The sequence below is a fragment of the Rhizophagus irregularis genome, chromosome 4 (genome assembly GCF_026210795.1).
Source record: "Rhizophagus irregularis chromosome 4, complete sequence".
Lineage (NCBI taxonomy): Eukaryota > Fungi > Glomeromycota > Glomeromycetes > Glomerales > Glomeraceae > Rhizophagus > Rhizophagus irregularis.
In genome coordinates, this window is record NC_089432.1 from 1,158,137 (window position 1) to 1,180,192 (window position 22,056).

Below are 22,056 nucleotides of genomic sequence, written 5' to 3' on the forward strand. Positions count from 1 at the left end.
AAATAGTCAAATGGCCAAGTTTTTTCTAAATTCTGTTATTTAAAATACAGATTTTATATTTTCTCATGTCCCTCATTATAACAAAGATGTCTTTTATTATATAAACTCTGTATTTGTAACTTAAAAACAGTATGTTAGTCTTAAAAGAATTTTGATTTTTGGTAAAGATTTATTTAATTAAATATTTTAAATATTATATAGAATAAATCGGGATTTAGTAAGATAATGTGATAAAAGCAAATAAGCAATCATAATTTTCTAAAAATAAGTATTTTTAAATAAATTTGCTGGTTTAGATTTATATTGCTTACTTATATGAAACTTTTTAATTTAATGGAAATAAGCATGTCTTGGATATTAGACAAAAGCCTGTTAAATAATATTTGTTATCCAGCCAAGTAGGATCATGTCATTTTATCAAATTGATATCTTTTAGATAAACCATTATAGCAGACATTTTTGATGCATTACTATATTATTTAGATCAAATATCACATATAATAGTTTTATAGGCAAAATACCTAACTATTATTTACTATGCTAATTAATAAGCTTGTAGAGTTCATTTAATATTTTACTAATTTTGAACATCTGTATAATAATACAGTTATTTATATGGCAGCTGAAATATCATCCATAATGCTTCAAAGTTCAGTGATATGTTAACTTCCCTACCAATATATTATTTATTGAAATTTAATGCTTTTTGTACCAAATGTTCATGATATTTATTTAATAATATACTTTTTAAAGTTTTACATGTGCAATAATAAAGTATAGATTTTTATTCAATTTATTATCTAATGAAGTAATAATTACAAAATAATTTAGATTATGAATTATTTTAAGACCCCCTTATTTTTTACTTCTCATTCTACAAATAATAGAAATAATAAAATATATTTTATTCTTTTAAAAGTTCTTTTAATTTTAGTTGAGCTTCTGTATGTCCTTGTTTAGCAGATTTTTTGTACCAATAAATTGCATTATTAATATCCTTTTTAACTTCACTTCCATTTTCATACATCCAAGCAAGACTATATTGAGCTGTACTATTTCCTAAATTTGCTGCTTTTTGATATAATTCAAATACCTTCTGCTTATCAATATTAGTTCCAATTCCTTCATAATAGCATTCTATTAAATTAAATATTGCAGTTATATTTTCCAAATCTGCTGCTTTTTGATATAATTCAAATGCTTTTTGTTCATTAACATTAGTTCCAATTCCTTCTCTATAACACCAAGCTAAGTTATTTATTCCAATTGTATTTCCAAAATCTGCTGCTTTCTGAAATGATTCAAAGACCTTCTGTGTATTAATATCAGTTCCAATTCCATCATAATAACACCAACCTAAGTTATTTATTCCACCAACATTTCCTAAATCTGCTGCTTTTTGATATAATTCAATTGCTCGTTGTTCATTAACTTCAGTTTCAATACCATTTTCATAACAATAACCTAAGTTATTACATCCATATGCATAATCATCATATGCTAATTTTTTTGATAATTCAAAAGCTAAATTATAGTTTTGAAAACTTTTTCCAAAAATATATTCATTGACAAGATTAAATTGAGCTACAATATTTCCTAATACTGCAGCTTCTTGATATAATTCAATTGCTCTTTGTTCATTAACTTCAGTTTCAATTCCATAATAATAAAAATATCCAAGTAAACAAATAGAATTTGATTTACTTTGGTCATTTAAGAGGTAATTATATAAAACTATTTTATGATTATTAATAAATTCAAGAACATGTTTTTTTATTACTATTCTATCTTCTCCTTTATTTAGTTCTTTAAAAATAAGGTCAACCAATCCGTCAATTACAATACTTAAATCTCCTTCAAAAATATAATCATTTATAATAGGTTCGATTTCTTTTAAATTCAATTTATCAAAGTTTTGAATTATTTGAGAAAATTCTTGTAATAAACTATTAGTAATTGAAGAATTGTTAGATTTTGAATCAATTTGTTTATTTGACATTGTAAAATAATTTAAGAATAAGGAAAAGATAACAAAAAGAATTTCATTTTTTATTTTTTTTTTCACAACATATTTATATTAGTAATAGTGTTTTGTTGATCATTTTTTGTGTATTTATGACAGATATTTAAAGTTAGTGCAGTGATTTTGCTGATCATTTGTCATAGTACGATTCAAAGTAATAAAAATCAGTTGTTTGGAAATATAAGAAATAAGAAAAATGAAGTATAATACTATTTAATAAATCAATGTTTGGCAAATTCACGACAGATATAAATAATCTAGAATAATGATAATAAGCACTATAATCTGACCTACATTACACTTTATTTTTCAGAAAAAATTATGTGATAAGATATAAACCCAATCAAAAATCAAAAAATAAATCCTTTAAATAGTCGTATGGTCTGGTCTTTCCCAAACACTGTTATTCAAAATACAGATTTACATTTTTCCATGTCTTTCATCATAGAAATATGTATAAAAAAAACCGTATTTACTTATTTTTATAGATAACAAAACAATTTATTGATTTCAATGCTGGAATAATTTCAGTATTCAATTAATTCCTTAATGGGTAATTTTTATTTTATGTAATATTTTGTAACCCAACAATAAGTATATATGTTAGTGTAAAAAGAGTTTTGATTTTTTAAATTAATAATTGATTTTTTATTTAAATATTTTAGAAAAACTGGTATTTAATAAACTAGTGTAATAAAGTAATTTATAATTTTCCTAAAATTAATTTTATTTCAAAGAAAATTTGCTGGTTGACAAATCTTTATTACTCAATTATATATAGGAAACCTTTTGAATGGAAATAAATAAACATAATTTGTTAAGTAATATTTATTGAATTTTAACTACTTTTTATACTAAATGTTCATGATCTATTTTTAGCTAATAATATACTTCATAAAGTTTCATAGATTAAAACCTTTTATTTTTTACTCATAATTGTACAAATAATAGAAATAATAAATATATTTTATTCCTTTAAAAGTTCATTTAAACTTAATTGAGCTTCTGTATATCCTTGTTCAGCAGATTTTTTGTACCAATAAATTGCATTATTAATATCCTTTACAACTTCACTTCCATTTTCATACATCCAAGCAAGACTATATTGAGCTGTACTATTTCCTAAATTTGCTGCTTTTTTATATAATTCAAATACCTTCTGCTTATTAATATTAGTTCCAATTCCTTCATAATAGCATTCTATTAAGTTAAATATTGCAGTTATACTTTCAAAATCTGCTGCTTTTTGATATGATTCAAATGCTTTTTGACTATTGATATCAGTTCCAATTCCATTTTCATAACAATAACCTAAATTATTGCATCCATATGCATAATCATCATCTGCTAATTTTTTTGATAATTCAAAAGCTAAATATTGATTTTGAAAACTTTTTCCAAAAATATATTCATTAGCAAGATTAAATTGAGCTACAATATTTTCTAATTCTGCAGCTTCTTGATATAATTCAATTGCTCTTTGTTCATTAACTTCAGTTTCAATTCCATAATAATAAAAATATCCAAGTAAACAAATAGAATTTGATTTACTTTGGTCATTTAAGAGGTAATTGTATAAAACTATTTTATGATTATTAATAAATTCAAGAACATGTTTTTTTATTATTATTTTGTCTTCTCCTTTATTTAGTTCTTTAAAAATAAGGTCAACCAATCCGTCAATTACAATACTTAAATCTCCTTCAAAAATATAATCATTTATAATAGGTTCGATTTCTTTTAAATTCAATTTATCAAAGTTTTGAATTATTTGAGAAAATTCAAGTAATAAATTATTAGTGATTAAAGAATTATCAGTTTTAGAATCAAATTTGTTTATCAGACATTGCAAAATAATTTAAGAATAAGGAGAAAAGATAACAAAAAGAATTTTTTTTTTTTCACAACATATTTATATTAGTAAGTGTTTTGCTGATCATTTTTGTGTATTTATAGCAGATATTTAAAGTTAATGTGGCAATTTGTTGATCATTGACCCAAGTTGTAATTATTTAATAGACGCTTATATTGTCTACCTAAATGAAGCAGCAATTATAACATACTTTATTTTTCCATTTATAATTGTTAGATATACTAGATAAATAATTTAACCCTATAAAAAAAAACAAGTACATAAAACATAATTCTCAGTGTAATTAATATAGTAAGAAATATAAGAGATAAAGAGAAATGAAATATAATTTAGATTAATATTGATTAGAAACAATTCTGGCTTATATTACACTTTAATTTTTTTTTGTTTTTCAAATAAAATTATGGGATAAATTATTAACTAATTGAAATCAATAGACAAAATTTAAAATTTCTTTAAATGAACAAAATTACCACACAAATCCTGTTATTCAAAATATAAGATTAGTATGCATTTTCCATATTTCTTATTATAAAAAGATGCTTTCAGTATACAAACCCAGTATAAAAAATGCATTAACTTTTTTATAGGGTAATAAAAATTACAACAAAAGTGTCAAAATAACTTCAGTATTTTGATTAATTTCTTAATAGGTAACTTTAATTCTGCTTAAGATTTGTAATCCAACAATTAATATGTTAGAGAGATTTGATTTTTTGGTAAATAAATTAAATAAATTTAATAAATGTATTGCGTTCTTTATTTAAATATTTCAGTTTTAATAAGGTGGTTAAAAGCAATTTATAATTTTCCTAAAAATATTTTTTTTAAAAAAAAAAAAAATTCTGGCTTAAATCTTTTACCCAATAATATAGAAGACTTTTTAAAGTGAATGGAAATAAGCATATTTTAGACATGTTTTTTAGCTAATAATATACTTTATAGTTTCACATATGGTAATAAGGCATAGGTTTTATTTAAATAAAGTAATAAATACAAAATAATTTGTATAAATAAATAATTATAAAACCATTTATTTTTAATCCCAATTCTTCCAACAATATAATTTATTTCTTTGAAAGTACTTTTAATTTTAATTGAGCACCTGTATTTTCTTGTTTAGCAGATTTTTTGTACCAATAAATTGCATTATTAATATCCTTTTTAACTTCATTTCCATTTTCGTACATCTTAGCAAGATAATATTGAGCTGCACTATTTCCTAAATTTGCTGCTTTATGATATAATTCAAATACTTTCTGTTTATTAATATTAGTTCCAATTCCTCCATTATAACAACTTATTAAGTTAAATATTGCAGTTATATTTCCTAAATCTGCTGCTTTTTGATGCAATTCAAATGCTTTTTGTTCATTAATATTAGTTCCAATTCCTTCTCTATAACACCAACCTAAGTTATTTATTCCATATGAATTCCTTAAATCCGCCGCTTTCTGAAATGATTCAAAAACTTTTTGTATATTAACATCAGTTCCAATTCCATCATAATAACACCAACCCAAGTTATTTAATCCGTTAATATTTCCTAGATCTGCTGCTTTTTGATATAATTCAAATGCTTTTTGGTTATTAATATCAGTTCCAATTCCATTTTCATAACAATAACCTAAGTTATTACATCCATATGCATAATTATCATCTGCTAATTTTTTCGATAATTCAAAAGCAACGCGACTGTAATAGGTTTCAAGGACTTTTCTAGAAGTATATTCATTAACAAGATTAAATTGAGCTACTCTATTTTCTAAATTTGCAGCTTTTTGATATAATTCAATTGCTCTTTGCTCATTAACTTCATTTTCAATTCCATAACAATAAAAATATCCAAGTAAACAAATAGAATTTGAATTACTTTGGTCATTTAAAAGGTAATTATATAAAGTTATCTTATGGTTTTTAATAAAATCAAGAACAATTTTTTTTACCACTATATTATCTTCTCCTTGATTTAGTTCCTTAAAAATAAGGTCAACTAATACATCAATTACAATACTTAACTCTCCTTCAAAAATATGATCGTTTATAATAGGTTCGATTTCTTTTAAATTCATTTTATCAAAATTTTGAATTATTTGAGGATTGTTAGTTTTCGAATCAATTTGATTATTTGGCATTGTGAAATAATTTAAATTTGAGGAATTAAAAAAAGTTTTAATATTTCACAACATATTTATTTATATAATACCGGTTTGTTGATCACTTTTTGTGCCTCCATAGTAAATATATAAAGCTAGTATAATTTGCCGATCAGTGGTGATTAAGCAGGAAAAAATTCTTTGAAATAAATCCAATAAAAATTTCAGTTAACCATTCTAACCAAACAATTATGAATAGTGGAAAAAATTTTTATTTTATAGATTAAACATTTATTTAAAAAAAAATTGCTAGGGAGCATAAAGCACGTACAGTATATAAACATAAAATAAGCATAGAATAAAATAACACATAGTAGAAACAAGATGGTATAATCTCGGAAATTTCTTCATTATACTAAAAAACTAAATGACCATTCAATTATTTTACTGATACTAAAATATTATTAACAATAACTTACCCTGATTTATATTACAAAAAGCCATATTTACTTTCTGGATTCCTACAGACCCTGAGCAATATATAAATAGGTCATAGGAAATTAGCAAAAATTAATTTACTATTAGCTCTACGCATTTTTTCAGGGCCAGAATTATGATAATGTCAGTCAGATATTAAAATAAGTAATAAAATTTTGACCAACATTATCGAAAATTATCCGTTACCTATTTCAGTGTTGCTCGTCCTACTCCTTTAGCTCTTTTAAAGTAAGAAAAATGATCACGTGTCTGAGTTTCCTCGGAATAAAAACTAGAAAAATGATCATTTACCGGAATTTTTTCCAGAATTTTTTTGCATTTTAATTCGGTAAAACGTAAACGATAGGAATTGGAAATAATTTTATGATACTAATAACACATTTGACTATAGGAAAAAGTTAATTTTATTTTACATTTAAAGTTAATAGATTGACTTCTTAAGTACATTGCAGATTTAATCATGCAACTTAAAGGTCTGCTCATAATGAATGGCACCAGGGTCATTTATTCTTACTGGTCCGATGTCTGGTGATTTCATAATTTTTGTTGGATACTATAATTGGAATTTTGCCATTTATTAGTTCTCATTTATCAATTATTTCAAATATGAAGTATCAGCAGCTGTCTTGCCAACAATCTTTCATTAACTCAATATATCCTTCAAGTGCATTAGTCTACATATGATGAGGATTTACTTATTTCACCCTTGTTTACCAGACAAATTTCACAGAAATTTATGGATATCTCTTACCAGCTAGATTCCCCATGGAATCAAGTTAATCACCATATCATGAAATAATCATCGCAATCTTATCAAAGCTTCTTAATCGTAAATTGATGATGAAATGGAAAAATTGAAAAACAATGACAGTTCACTTTTGGTTAGCTATTTGAACCGATTGCAAACTGAATTAAAATAATAAAGAATTATTAAATTTATTGTAGTAAAATCAGAATTTTCTTTGATTAATGAGACTTAGACATTTTACTTCATTCTTTTTTTTCATAAAATTTATTCCATTTAATAGAAAAGAATTAACTTCGTTTGTTGTTTCCCTTTGATGAATGTGCAAATAATATGATTGCAATATTACTACATTTTTATCTTAAGAAAACGCTCATTTACTAGACACAATGTTGAATAAATTAACAGACCATGCAATAATTTCTATTGTTGAAATCAAAATATAAAAGTTTATTTATTTTTTATAATATAATAATTGTTTATTAATAATAAAACATATTTATCATAAAACAGCTGAAAATTACTTATAATGTAACGATATAATTACCCATCCAATAACATAATCACATAGACCGCCTATCACTCTATAAATTAAAACAACATACGATTTGCAATAATGCTTGCATCACAAACCTCTTAATGGAAATAATGGAAATCCTTATGTTGAAAATGATGACACCGTATATAAATCTTTGCTTCTGATTGTGCGCAGAATTATAAATATTTGAAGAAATTAAATGATTCAATTTTGGATGTACATAGTTAGTAGTTGATTAAGAAAGTTATCGTTATCCAATGTATACTAAATATCTAAGTAGTAGAATAGTGCGACAAATTTAACGAATTCCTTCTTTGAACAACTCGAAAGATTCTACATGTAGAAGATTCTAATCAGAAATATTAAGTAGTCAATTTAAAACTGTATCTTAGAAGTTAGAAATAAATTCTTTAACAAGAAGGATATAGTTAGACTCTCTTCGACCGGCGTAGAATTATTATTCCATCAAATAGAAAATTTATTAACCGTTTAGTTAAATTTTAATCGTACACTTTTGGGGACATCAAAAAAAAATTGCAGACAAAAAAAAACAGGAAAGGATAACAAATTTATTAATAATTATTCGAAAAACTTCATCTATTAATTTTAAAACAATAAAACGTTTATAGATTAGAATCTATAAATATTAATAAGGTATTAAAACCTTCAACATATCTTTTGCTTCTTCAATTCCATTATCTAAAGCTTTTTTATACCAATAAATTGCTTTATCATTATTACTATCAGCTCCAATACCAAAATAATAACATGCTCCTACATAATTTTGTGCTATTGCATAACCACCTCCAGCTGCTTTCAGGTACCATTCAAAAGATTTTTTTATATCCTTATCTGTTCCTATTGCATTATAATAACAATAACCCAAATTGCATTGCCCATTCACACATCCAGCAATTGCCGATTTTGAGAACCATTCAAATGCTTTTGGTTTATTTTTATCTGTTCCTTTACCATGCTGATAAAATAATCCCAAATTGTTTTGTCCCATCGCATTTCCATTTTCAGCAGATTTAATATACCATTCAAACGCTTTTATTTCATTTTTATCCGTTCCTACACCATTTTCATAACAAAGCCCTAAGCTAACTTCTCCTTCAGCACATCCACTAATAACTGATTTCGAATACCATTCAAATGCTTTTGTTTCGTTTTTCTTTGTTCCCGTGCCAATTTCATAACAACGTCCCAAATTATTTTGTGCTATTGCATATCCATTACTCGCAGATTTAAAATACCATTCAAATGCTTTCTTTTCATTCTTATTTATTCCTTTACCATTTCTATAGCAACATCCCAAATGATCTTGTGCTTTTGAATTGTTTGATATCGCTAATTTTAAGGTCTTTTCAAACTCTAACCTTTCATCTTCACTACATTGAGTAGTCTCATTTTTACATTTTTCAGATTTTAAAAACCAGTCAAATGCCTTTTTCCCGTCCCTTTGCGTTCCTATTCCATCCATATAACATACTGCTAAATTATATTGAGCATCAGAATTTTCTCTTTCAGCTAAATTTAAAAATAATTCAAAAGCTTTTTTATAATTAGATTTTGTACCTTTTCCATTTTTATAACAGATGGCTAAATTATACTTTGCTTCTAAATTGTCATTTTCAGCTAATTTTAAGAGATTTGATAATTCATTTTGTTTAAAATTAATATCTAAAATAATATCTTTATAATAAAATAAAGATAATAAATATTTTCCTATAATAATATTTTTATATCTTAAAACATTAAATAAATCATTATCATCATCATATTCTTCAATAAAATTTAATTCATTAAAATAATAATTACTTAAATAATTTTTACCTTTTATATTATCAATAGATAAATAATATGATTCAATAGATTTTTTCTTATCAAGATTACAACCAATACCAAATTGATAAAAAAATCCTATAGAACTTGTGAACCAAATGATATTATTATCATGATTTTCCATTAACTTAAGAATTTTTTCAGGATTTTTATTATTATTTTTAATATAATTATTTATCCATTCATTTGTAATATTTTCAAAATTATTGATATCATTTATTTCAATAATTCTTTGATAAAACTCTTTTAAAAAATTCTTTAGAAAATTCTCATCATCATCTTTAATAATAATATTTGTTTTTGCTTCGTTAACAGATAATGAGTTGGATGAGTTGAACGACATTTTTTATTTTACTTTTTTTTTTAAAAAAAAAAAATTTCGTTAAAGTGATAAACTTTTATTTACGTCATGCATATAATTACACTTGTGAAACAATAATTTAATTTATCACGTGATGTGTGTAAAGTGGGTCTGGTACGAGACCGACAGGTACAAAAGACTGACACATCTAGGCAGGATTATCCATAATGCGGGCCAGCATGTCGGTCTTTCGTACCTGTCGGTTTTTTGATTGTTGGTCTTTTGATCGGGTCTCGTGTAAAGTACGCCAGATAGCAGTAAATAATAATTTAGACTACTCATTGCTTGAAAATATAAGAAGTGTCTAGTAAATAGAAAAATTTATTTTTATTTCTGTTTATTAAATTTTGGTCAATAAATAATCATAATTTATTAGTAACTTAATGATCTCAAATTCCTTGATATTGTTCAATAATATTATTAAAATATCTTAAACTAAAAGAAAAAAATAAATAAAATAAAACAGTAAAAAAAAAAATAATTGATCATAACCAGTTAACGTCAACCACCTACTTTCCATATTGATAAGAAATATTATTTGAAACGATGATGTATATAAATTAAATTTCGAAATTTTTATCTGTTTTGGCTCTGCTGTCACGTACAATTTATTAAAAAATATGATTGGTTCTTATCATCAGTATAATTGCCAATTATTAATAGATCAACATTATTTTAACAAAGAAATTGATAATCCTGATGCATTAGTCCATAAAATCGGATTAACACGGACCCCCTGCTGTACTACAATCCTGCACCTATTAAAATATAGGAAATTACGCCAATTATTTGCTTCAATTGTTTGATTTTTCCATTTTCCATAAGGGGTTTTATTTTTCTATAATACGTTACCATCTTTAGCATTGTGTACATATGAAAAACATATATACATACTACATAAATTTGCCATTCTTAGTCAAATATAGTTAAAAATATGACCTAGTAATTTGTAATATTCGTATTTTTTTCAACTAATTTATATAATTAATTGTTTCGTTTTTTTTTTCAGATCAATTTATTTTAAATAAATATTTTTTACATTTAATATGCTGATTCTATATAATTTTTTTTTGACGAGACACCAATCTATAAATTAATTATTAAAAATTTCTTATATATACTCATTTCTGCAAAAGCTTCTTCCTTCACATTCACAAGTTTTAGCATTAATAAATTCTCTTTTTATGAATATTTTAATGAATACTACTAAAAATTTAATAAGCTAAAGAACAGCCAAAATTGATACAGTACTTTGTTTAGAAATCAAATTTTTCAAGCCTTTCAAAAAATGTTCAGTTAACTCTGATATGATATTTATCTTCGTATCGTATTAGACCTAGAGCTTAATGAAACAGTAAAAAAAAAATTGCAAGAAACAATGTAACAACCACATTGATGAAACTCCATCTGATTAGAATGGACCTTTTGTAATAAGCTGTGAAGTGCTTGAAAAAACTAAGGCATAATTTCCACACAGTAAATTTTAATATGTTGACAAGTATAAAGAATCTAAAATAATAGAACTTATCAAGACTGAAATAAAAACTACAGAGAGCAGAAATAATTCCATTAACATAATAATAAGATTATTAAAATAATATGATCAAAAAATTTTTTCAAAATCTTATAGAAACAACAAAAATAATAATGAGATTTTGTTAATTTGGTCAATTTGTTTACTTTACAATCAATAAGCTCATGTAGAAAGGATAATCTGTGAGAATTAGAAGATTAGAAAGAAAATTAGATATTGCAACATATTATCAACTACTAAAGTTGCTACTTAAATATTTAATAGTATTATGTAATAATACTTTCAGTGATGAACTTTTATCTGTATCACGTAATTTGATATTTTTGCAAAATTATTGCTTCATTAAATAAAGTATTGATGTATGGTAATGTGACACAGTTCAGTTATTAATTTTTTACATGTCTTCAAAATATAAAATGGGTGAAATAATTTGTCCATTTAATTAATCCATAATCTGCTTTCTATATTTCAGTGATGAGATCAAAAAATTATGATAGATGTAACATATTTTGAATTCTGTCTACTAATAAACTGCTCTTAATAAATAAAATAGAAGAAATAGAAGAAATGTTAGTAATTATTAAATTTTCTGAGTTAATTTACACGTTCCCAAACTCTTCAAGTCTTAGTCCAAAATAAACCCTAAAAAGAAACATTTATTCAGCAGTTTAAACATTCCTTCTTTGCAATTGCTAAAGTCAATGGTCATTCCACTTTAAATTTAACATCCGTCTTAAACAAAAATAGTCATGTGAAAACCTTGTCACATGATCACCTTTGATTTTACTATTTTGATTTGATCCTCAGTTCTCAATGAACCTTAATTAGTTTCACGTTGAAAATAAAATAAAAACAAAATCAATGAACCTTAACCTGTAAATACATGCGAGTACTACAAAATGTTGCCTTCGATTTGTAATTTTGTATCAACTTTAAAATTATCAAAGACGCCAATTGGAACAATTTAGGCCCAAGTGATAAAGATTTATCAAAAGTGGGCAAAAATCATACTCGATTCCTACACTTTTCTTCAACTCTAGGTAATACTTCACTACTCCCTTTCAATTCTCATTTTAATCATACTGATACCACCTGATATTAGTAAAATCTTTGTCAAAGGTTCGCGAGTAAATGTTTAGATCATCAAGGTAGACTACAACGAATTTTCCAAATTCGTAGTGGATCACTTCATCCATAAGGCGTTGAAAAGTTGCGGGCGCCCAAAGGGTTTCAAAATCAAAGTTTCTGCTAACAACTCCCTACAAACTGACAAATCTGTATAAATAAATCATATCATTTTTATATAATGACAAGATTAAATGTTTATAATCTGTTTGTTGCTTTTTTATTGCACATCATGTAATAATATAATTTATCTACAAATTCTTAAAGTCTGCTGCATCATTAAAAAAATTCACATATACATTGCTTTATATTTCCAGTTATGTGACGAAACCAATGCTAATAATGACAATAAAATTTTCAAATACTCCTAATGTTTAACAGTAAACTATCTATATATATTAACTAGGCAATCTGCCAAAAAATTTTGGAATATGGAATCTAAGCATGTATTAGCCCCTATAAAAAAAGAAAATTCGGAATTTGTCCTGAAAAGTATGGAAAATGTCCGGAAATTTTCCGTGCGTCCGGAAAACATTCGGAAACGGTCACGTTTTGGAACACTTTCCGGACGCACAAATGCCAGACATTTTCTTGACACTCCAGAATTTGTCCAGAATTTGTCCAGAATCGAGCGTCCGGAAAATGTTCCAAAACATGACCGTTTCCGAATGTTTTCCGGACGCACGGAAAATTTCCGGACATTTTCCATACTTTTCAGGACAAATTCCGAATTTTCTTTTTTTATAGGGTTAGTAAAGATATAAAACAATTAATTTATAAATTATTTAAATAATTTGATTACTACTATTTAGGTAATACTTCAAACTAAATATATTTTAATTGCATAAAATTTATAAGAAATATAAGACAAATATTGGCATCTGTTTATGATATCACATTAGTAAATAAATAAAATGCATTAATAATTAAATTCACATTTAAAGCAGCAATAAAATAAGTTTATTATAGTTAACTGTCAAACAAAAAACCTACATAACATAGATCAAGTAAATTTAGCTAAATTATACTCTCTTCTAAAATATTCAATAAACCTCAAAATTTGATAACCTTTAATAGAAAATTTGTATTACAAATTGTTTATTATACTGAGTTTGCTATAAAGTTTATTATAATTCATTGCTCTTAAATTTTTTTTTCAATTTGTCTTCACCACATTGTATCCTTACACAGCAGTCATACATTAAGCCAAAACAGTTGGGCTTCTAAATTTTCTGCTTTTTGATATAATTCAAAAGCCTTCTGTTTATCAATATTAGTTCCAATTCCCTTTTCATAACACCATCCTAAACTATTTATTCCGTCTAAGCTTTCTAAATCTGCTGCCTTCTGATATAATTCAAAGACCTTCTGTTTATTGGTATCAGTTCCAATTCCTTCATAATAACACCAACTTAAGTTATTTATTCCACTAACATTTCCTAAATCTGCCGCCTTTTGATACATTTCAAATGCTTTTTCTTCATTAACGTTAGTTCCAATTCCATTCTCATAACAAATACCTAAGTTATTTATTCCAAATGCATATTCTTTATTTGCTAATTTATTGGATAATTTAAAAGATAAATTACCATCTATTTCGATATATATTTCAGCAAGACATAATTGTGCCACTTTATTTTCCAATTCTGCTGCTCTTTTATATAATTCAATTGCCCTATGTTCATTAAATTTAGTTTCAATTCCATAATAATTGAAATATCCAAGCAGATAAATAGAATTTGAATCATTTTGATTCTCTATAAGCCAATTATAGATTTGTTGTTTGAATATCATCTGATTATAAATATAATCAAGAACTTGCTGTTTTATTACATTTGCTTCTTTCCCTTTATTTAGTTCCTCAAAAATAAGATCAACCAATTTATCAATAACATTATTTAAATTTTCTTCAATAACATTTTTGTTAAAATTTTTTATTGTAGGTTCCATTTCTTTTATATTTATTTTATTAAAATTTTGAATAATTTTAGAAAATTCATTTAATGAATTATTATCAGTATTTGATAAGTCTAGTACATTATCTGAATTATCAAACATTTTAAAATAATTTAATTATCAGGAAAGAAATCAAATAAACTATTTGTGTAATTTTTTCTATAACATATTGAATTTATAAGGTTTATGGTAATACAGTACACTGCATTAAATTTTGAGTCACCGCGGTTTGATATGCATTATGCAGGTAGTACAAGCCTACTGTATATTTATCTTAGTTCGTTAAAATCTAAGTTGTTTTGTTTTAAATGAAAAAAATGAGTTTTATATAATTCGCAGGATTAACATTTTTTTAATAAGTTATTAATATCTTGAAGGAAATTTAAGGAAATTTTACATATGTGCTTGCAAAAAATTAGTTCTTGACCATGATAATGATTTGGTGGATTGTTGTGGTGTGGCGTAATGAAGCAAATGACACAGATACTATAATCTAAAGATATTAAATCTTATGTACTATAGCAAGTTAAATACTATAATCACAGCCATTCTCAAGGTCCTCCTAAATTAACATTCAAATTCGAAATCTAGAATTTTTCTTTTAATTTTTATATAAAAATAATAAACATTAATCAAACCCTATAAAAAAAGAAAATTCGGAATTTGTCCTGAAAAGTATGGAAAATGTCCGGAAACTTTCCGTGCGTCCGGAAAACATTCGGAAACGGTCATGTTTTGGAACATTTTCTGGACGCTCGATTCTGGACAAATTCTGGACAAATTCTGGAGTGTCAAGAAAATGTCTGGAATTTGTGCGTCCGGAAAGTGTTCCAAAACGTGACCGTTTCCGAATGTTTTCTGGACGCACGGAAAATTTCCGGACATTTTCCATACTTTTCAGGACAAATTCCGAATTTTCTTTTTTTATAGGGTAAATTATTAAAATGATTATTGGATGAATGTTATTTATAAACTAATTTCTTGAGTGGATCAGATATTTGATTAAATTTTTTACTACGGTATATAATAGGTAACATTTATGATTTTTATTGTTAGGTATATATCATATATTGACTGTAACTTATAAGTTGGGTAACTATACATATATAAAAATGAAATTTAATATAAATAATACTTAATTTACATTTTCATTATTATTAAGTATCTACATCAAATTACAAAGCAAGTTTCTGATATCATAGATAAATATTCTTGAAAGTAATTTATTTTATATATAAAATAATCATCAATGAGGTAAAGCTCAATACCTGCTGATGATAATAGATCACACACAGATATTAAATATTACTTATCTAAATGTATTTTTACTTTTATATTTATTCTTACATATCATAATATAGTTCACTGAATTTTTGGCACTCCAAATTTCGTAAATGATTGTGGTTATGATGAAGTAGTAGTCAAAATTGAATGAACAGTCCTACTAAACCTATTAAACAAATAATATAAAATTTGTAATGATATGTGATATCAAATGAAACTGATTTTCATAATAATCAATAATAACATTCTTTTTTTTTTTGATACTGAATACAGTTTAGCTAAACAATTACTACCCTCTTTCCGAAGAAAGGTGAAATAAACTATCTAAAATTGTCTTAGCTACAAAAAATACAACTAAACTATATTAATAGTAATACGATTGAGTATCGTGTCCATATTGTTACTACTATTAATTATTTTAATTATTTTAAACTTTTTTTTCCTATTTTGTACTTTTTTTGACGGTTGGCTCATAATCGAAATTCTATTATTTACTCTTCATCCTATGTAGTCACTATTCGTTTTTTGTTATCGTTAATTATATCCGTTTCATTCGTTTCTCCTTTGCTTTCTTTCTCTATGCCTGATGGTTTTTCTTGTAGAACTCCGATTAATAAAATGATTAATTTTAATTCGGGTCAAAATTAACCATATCGGCTGGAGTTAAGCATTTTTTTAAAATTACAATAATATAAAGGTATGCTAAAAAAGGATATATTAACGCCAAATTTGGATTTTTTTGATACAACTGATATAGATATCGCGACTTTGGCGACCTTACTAATAAAATCCAGTATCGCGATTGTTTTAATATGGATTTGATTCGGGGAGAAAAATCCAAAATAAGAAGAATCCGATTCGCCTGTGTAAATCATGTCCATATCACGTGATTATATCCGAAATTCTTATCACCTAATTAAAATAAACGATAAAATAAATTGACAATAAATTAATTCTATATCAACACTAATCAATTTATTTAAATATCATCAAACTTATCACATGAATTCATATCATACTGAATTACTGATGCCCGTCCAATAATAGAGTTATAATTCGGTCATTAGGAATACTGCGGTGAACCAAACAATATAATTTTTTAGAATTTCTATTTAAAATTATTTTTATATTAATAAAGATAATAAATTTTTTATATTATAGTTTAATTGTTTACAGTAAATGTATACAAATATTGCATACAATTTACCAGTCTTTTTTATTTTAATATTTTAATAAAAGATCATATAAAACCCGGTATAAGAAGATTTTTGATATATCGGATATCTTGATAAATAAAGTTTTCTAGTCAAATGAAACTAGGTTCAAACACACTTCATCATAAAAAATAACATACTAGTAATTAATTTTAAATTTTTACAATACAGATCGTAAACTTGGAAAATTCACAATATACCGTACGGTTCCGAAATTACGCAACCATTTTTTGCACTTAATTCTGGCCAAAGTCCTCATAATTCCGGCCGAAATCGGCTTAATGCGGGCCAGGGTTGCTTATTTTCGGGGGTTGCTTAATTTCGGAACCGTATGGTACATTAATCTATGTATTTTTTTTTTTGTACTCATTATTTCATTATATAATACATGATTTTTAATAAAGAAATTCGTTACCGAAAAAAAACAATACAGGTTCGCAAAAAATGTAAAATTTCCTTTTTCGAATCCTTACTATTTCTTTTAGTCGGCAATAATAATTTGACATTATTGACCGAAACGTCATTTCTTTGCAGTAATTTACCTCTTAACAACAATATAGGACCCGGAAATATATATTTTTTTTTTTTTTTTAACGAAGTCAACTTTATTTAGAAATAAGAAAAATTACAAAAAAGGAAAAGATCTACATTATATAACATTTAGTAAAGAACACGATCGAACTAATACTATAATATTATTAGGGACTTAAGATTTTATGTTCAAAAGAACTATCTACCATCCTGCTCACCCAAATAGGTTCACTAAACTATCCGCATAACTACTACTATTCGTATGGACTTCGGTAATGTTATATAAAAACTCACCACAACTCCTTTAATTACTACTACAACATCAAAAGATAATAAAAATAATACTACGAAACACTACCGTAATCAACAATATTATAGTAATCTATTGTATTACCCCAAAATAAATATGACTTTGAAGACTTTGTAGATTAAAGTATTTCTTATTTTTTGATTTACGCGTTTTGTCAATAAACTGCTCTTTACCAAAATGTTGTTTTTTAACATTTTTATCAATTCCCAAACTTCTATCAATTTCATTAAGTTTATTACACCTCACTTTCCAAAAAATCATAGATTTATCCAAAATTTCATTCCTAAAATTATATGACAAAATTTCAACTTTTGATTTTGTAGATAATAATTGTTTAAAAAAATTAATTAACGAACTAGGAAAGAAACCTTTAATTAAATCTATGAAAGTTATGTGATCCTCTGATACTTCAAGTTTCCAAATATCATTGAGATTTTTAATATGTTCAAGAGTAATATGATTAATAGGATCTAAAATTTTATTAATTTCTAAAAGAAGCCAATTTTGTACTCCTGAAATTAAATCATCCATATCCTCTCGTCTTTCTTCACAAAACCAAATATGATTGAAATCTTCTTCATCCTCTTCACACATAGGACAAAACCTTTCTTTATATAATGAAAATAAAGTTCTTTTAATTTGTTCAATGCAAGGAAGTTCTTCAATCATCAACTGAATTTTGTGTCTTCTAATTTTTGATTCTTTGAAATCAGTGTATAATTTTTGTTTTTCTCCCAAAAAATTATTAAAAAAAATTGACCAATCTATTTCACATTTTCTATACTTATCATTTCTATTTAAATTTAAAAACCTTTCCAAATTTTTCGTATTGGTTGTTAATGTAATTAACTTTCTTAAAGATTTTTCTATAACTATGCCATTCCATTTGGGAATCCAAGGAAGATCATAAAAATTATTATAATTTAAATTAATTCCTAAATTTTGATCATTATGTGCCAAAGAAACAATATTGTCAACATAATTATTTAAAGAATCATCTGTATGAGCATTAACTTTAAATATATTAACAGATAAATTATTTTCTTTAATAATATCCATAATTATTTTCCAAAGAATGTTGTTATTACTAATTTTAAAAATTTGTCTAGTAACTAAAGTAAAATTATAAAATTTAAATTTTTCAAAATTACTAATAGCGCTAGCACTATCTGTATAAACTGTTAAATTACTATTAGAAGGTGCTATTAGCAAAGTAATTAATAAAGCAAAAATTTCTGCACGTGTTGATGAAATCCAATTATTATAAGATGATATTAATTCCAAAATTTTTTGCAAGGACAAATTATAAAAAGTTGTTCCAAAAGTAGCTGATACATATTCTTTGGTAATATCTTTAATTGAACCATCTGTATAGCAAACAAAATCTTTAACATTTGAATCATATAAAATTTTTCTTGAATCAAATAATTTCTGTTTATCTAATGATAAATCTATATATTTTTCAATAATATCTAAACTATTTTCATCAAAACGTAATTGATAATTATCATATGAAGAGTAATATAAAGGGTTTCGTTTAAAAAATTGATCATATCTTATAATATTTTCCATATAATTATGTTGTGCTTCCTTTAGAAGATATGCCTTATATCCCTTCCATTTAATAAGTCTTTTATATCTCACTTCATATATTTCAGTTTTCATTGATTCTATTATACATTTACCCTCTATTTGACCAATATTATATTCACAACCATTACATACTTTAATAAACAAATTAATTTCACTTGTGTTTGATATTCTTTTAAAATGTTCAAAAATATATGTAAAGGGCTTTTCTTCAATTATTTTTCCATAAATATTTTCAAAATGAAACATATTAAAAGATGTTATAATATTATTAATATGAATATTAATTGGTAAAAATTCATAACCACCCAAATTTGTCACTACATTATTATCTATATATTCCTCTTTAACATTATAATTTTTTCCATTAGTTGTAACTAAAGACTGAATTTTTTTATATATATTTGGCGTATTAACTACATTACTATTTCTATTATTACTAAGAGCAAATATCTTATTTTTTATATTCCACCATGTCAGAAGAGTTTTGTTATCAGGAGATAAAAATTGGTCCAAAAAGTATAAATTATTCATACATAAAATTTTTATATTTTTCAAAAAACTTTCAGTTCCAACAATTTCCATAATATGACGACCCCTTCCTAATACAGTACTATTTTTCCCGATATTGTGTTTATTAAATTCTATACTAAAATTATAACTTTTCATTAATAATAACAGATAAATTATTAATAATAAAATTATTTCGCAAATGTTGACCCATAAAGATTAAATCTTTATTAGAAAAAGGAAAATTAATTAAAGGATTGAAAGGTAAAAGTAGTTTATTTTGAATATCTACTAAACGAATCTCCATTATTTTTCCTAGAATTCCTTGATCATTAATTTGAATTATAAAATTATTAACCTTAGCTTGCAATTGATTATCAAAAATTGAACGAATATTATATAATAAATTCAATTCCATAATTATATTTGGTGCAGTTGAAGCTAACTTTAATTTATTTTTAAAATTTTTTCTATAAGGAACCATGATTTTTTCACAATCTTTTTCTGATAGTATTATCGTTTGTGTCCTATATTCGATACGTGGTAATATTACAGCATTAAAAATATAGGAACTAATTTTATCTGTTATGCATTTGTTCTTCAGCAGGTTATTACTTAAATTTTTGACTTCATCAAAGGCTTGTTGTTTGATAAAATTGTTATCATTATATATATTGAACCAAACACCCAAGATTCTAAGACTTTCTGTTTTTCCTTTAGGTTTGATTTTGATTTTCTGATGGACCCGGAAATATATATATTAGGGTCGCGTATTTTGAACTAAAAAAAAAATAATGAAAATCTTTCTTTTTTTAGATAATTTTGATAATGCTGGTCAGAATTTTATTTCCTATTATAGTAACCGACTGACATTATCATAATTCCGGCCCTGAAAAAAATGCGTACAGCTAGTGAAAAATTTTTTCAATCACCTGACCTCTATATATATATTTCTGGTTAACAATATGTGTATAAGATAAATATTATTTAAAACCTTTTCACTCTAATAATTCTTACATGCAAAGACTGTAGAGACCTGCAACGGTGTAAATCCGGATTTTTGTTAATTCTTCCACTTATCATTCACGGAACATATTTTTTCAATTCGGATGACAGTTTTTATCCGGATCGAAACACTAATTTATATAGACCATATTCATAAATATGTAGGAAGTATACGTATCAGTTCAAGCATAAAAAGTTCCTATATTGTGTAATTAAATTAGAGGTTGTGAACTCAATCGATTAAATGTGAAAAAATAGATTAATCCATTAAAATTATCTTAAACAAAATTCTAATCAAATGTGAAATTTCAGTTCTTATGATTAAAATACTTCTCTACAGCTAAATATATGAGTAAAAAATTTGGAATTTTTTTTAATATTAATCAATTAGTTAGTCAGATTAAGGTTTCGGTTCATCAGTTTTTAATCGGTTAAAATTTTTTGGTCTGTTCCAACCTCTAAATTGAATAAATTTAATAATTCAAATTCTATTTTAAAAAGGAAAATTATACAAATTTAGAGATTAAGATTTAATCAAATTTTGCTTTATATTTGGAATGTTGCACAAATTCATGCTGTCCACTTCAACAAAAAGGTATAATGTATATAGTTGAAAATAAAATAAGTGAATACCAAAGGAACATAGATTATCAAAATTGAAAATAACTAGAGATTGAAATACTGGTTGGATCTAAAATCAATTATCCTTTAAGTAAACTAAAAAAAAAATGGATACAATTTCAACATACAGTACAATTATAGTATTTATAAGTGATAAATGAACCATGTCATAAGGTTAATAAATTTAGATACCTTCATTCATTGTCTATTTGATTTTATTAAAGTCAAGTTTGTAATCTCTTAATTCCTTTTTGCTGGTTATAATTTATTACTTGGTATATGACCAAGTTATTTCTAAATGTTTCTTCATCTCAAAATATATAACTTTATTAAATCATCACGACCACTAAGAATTAAACTTTTCATAAAGTTGTATCGATCTTAACAATCTAAATTT

At 24.9% G+C, this 22,056-nt stretch overlaps 5 protein-coding genes across 5 annotated transcripts; all 5 read right to left on the bottom strand.

Moving 5' to 3' along the window:
* Positions 1-765: 765 nt before the first annotated feature.
* Positions 766-2,044, bottom strand: OCT59_023630 (uncharacterized protein). The gene has a single exon (XM_066134853.1). It carries the CDS (start codon positions 1,997-1,999, stop codon positions 905-907), a length of 1,095 nt encoding a protein of 364 aa, XP_065990937.1. The 5' UTR covers positions 2,000-2,044; the 3' UTR covers positions 766-904.
* Positions 2,045-2,990: 946 nt separating this feature from the next.
* On the bottom strand, positions 2,991-3,532 carry OCT59_023631 (uncharacterized protein; the record flags this gene model as incomplete). Its single annotated transcript, XM_066134854.1, has 2 exons — positions 2,991-3,414; positions 3,516-3,532. 2 exons carry the CDS (start codon positions 3,530-3,532, stop codon positions 2,991-2,993), a joined length of 441 nt encoding a protein of 146 aa, XP_065990938.1.
* Positions 3,533-4,963: 1,431 nt separating this feature from the next.
* OCT59_023632 (uncharacterized protein) lies at positions 4,964-6,031 on the bottom strand (the record flags this gene model as incomplete). The annotated part of the gene is made up of 1 exon (XM_025326447.2): positions 4,964-6,031. One exon carries the CDS (start codon positions 6,029-6,031, stop codon positions 4,964-4,966), a length of 1,068 nt encoding a protein of 355 aa, XP_025176054.2.
* Positions 6,032-8,419: 2,388 nt separating this feature from the next.
* Positions 8,420-9,961, bottom strand: OCT59_023633 (uncharacterized protein; the record flags this gene model as incomplete). The annotated part of the gene is made up of 1 exon (XM_025332176.1): positions 8,420-9,961. The coding sequence occupies one exon, from the start codon at positions 9,959-9,961 to the stop codon at positions 8,420-8,422; it is 1,542 nt and encodes a 513-aa protein (XP_025176055.1).
* A 3,871-nt stretch (positions 9,962-13,832) lies between these two features.
* Positions 13,833-14,696, bottom strand: OCT59_023634 (uncharacterized protein; the record flags this gene model as incomplete). Its single annotated transcript, XM_066134855.1, has 1 exon — positions 13,833-14,696. The coding sequence occupies one exon, from the start codon at positions 14,694-14,696 to the stop codon at positions 13,833-13,835; it is 864 nt and encodes a 287-aa protein (XP_065990939.1).
* Positions 14,697-22,056: the final 7,360 nt, after the last annotated feature.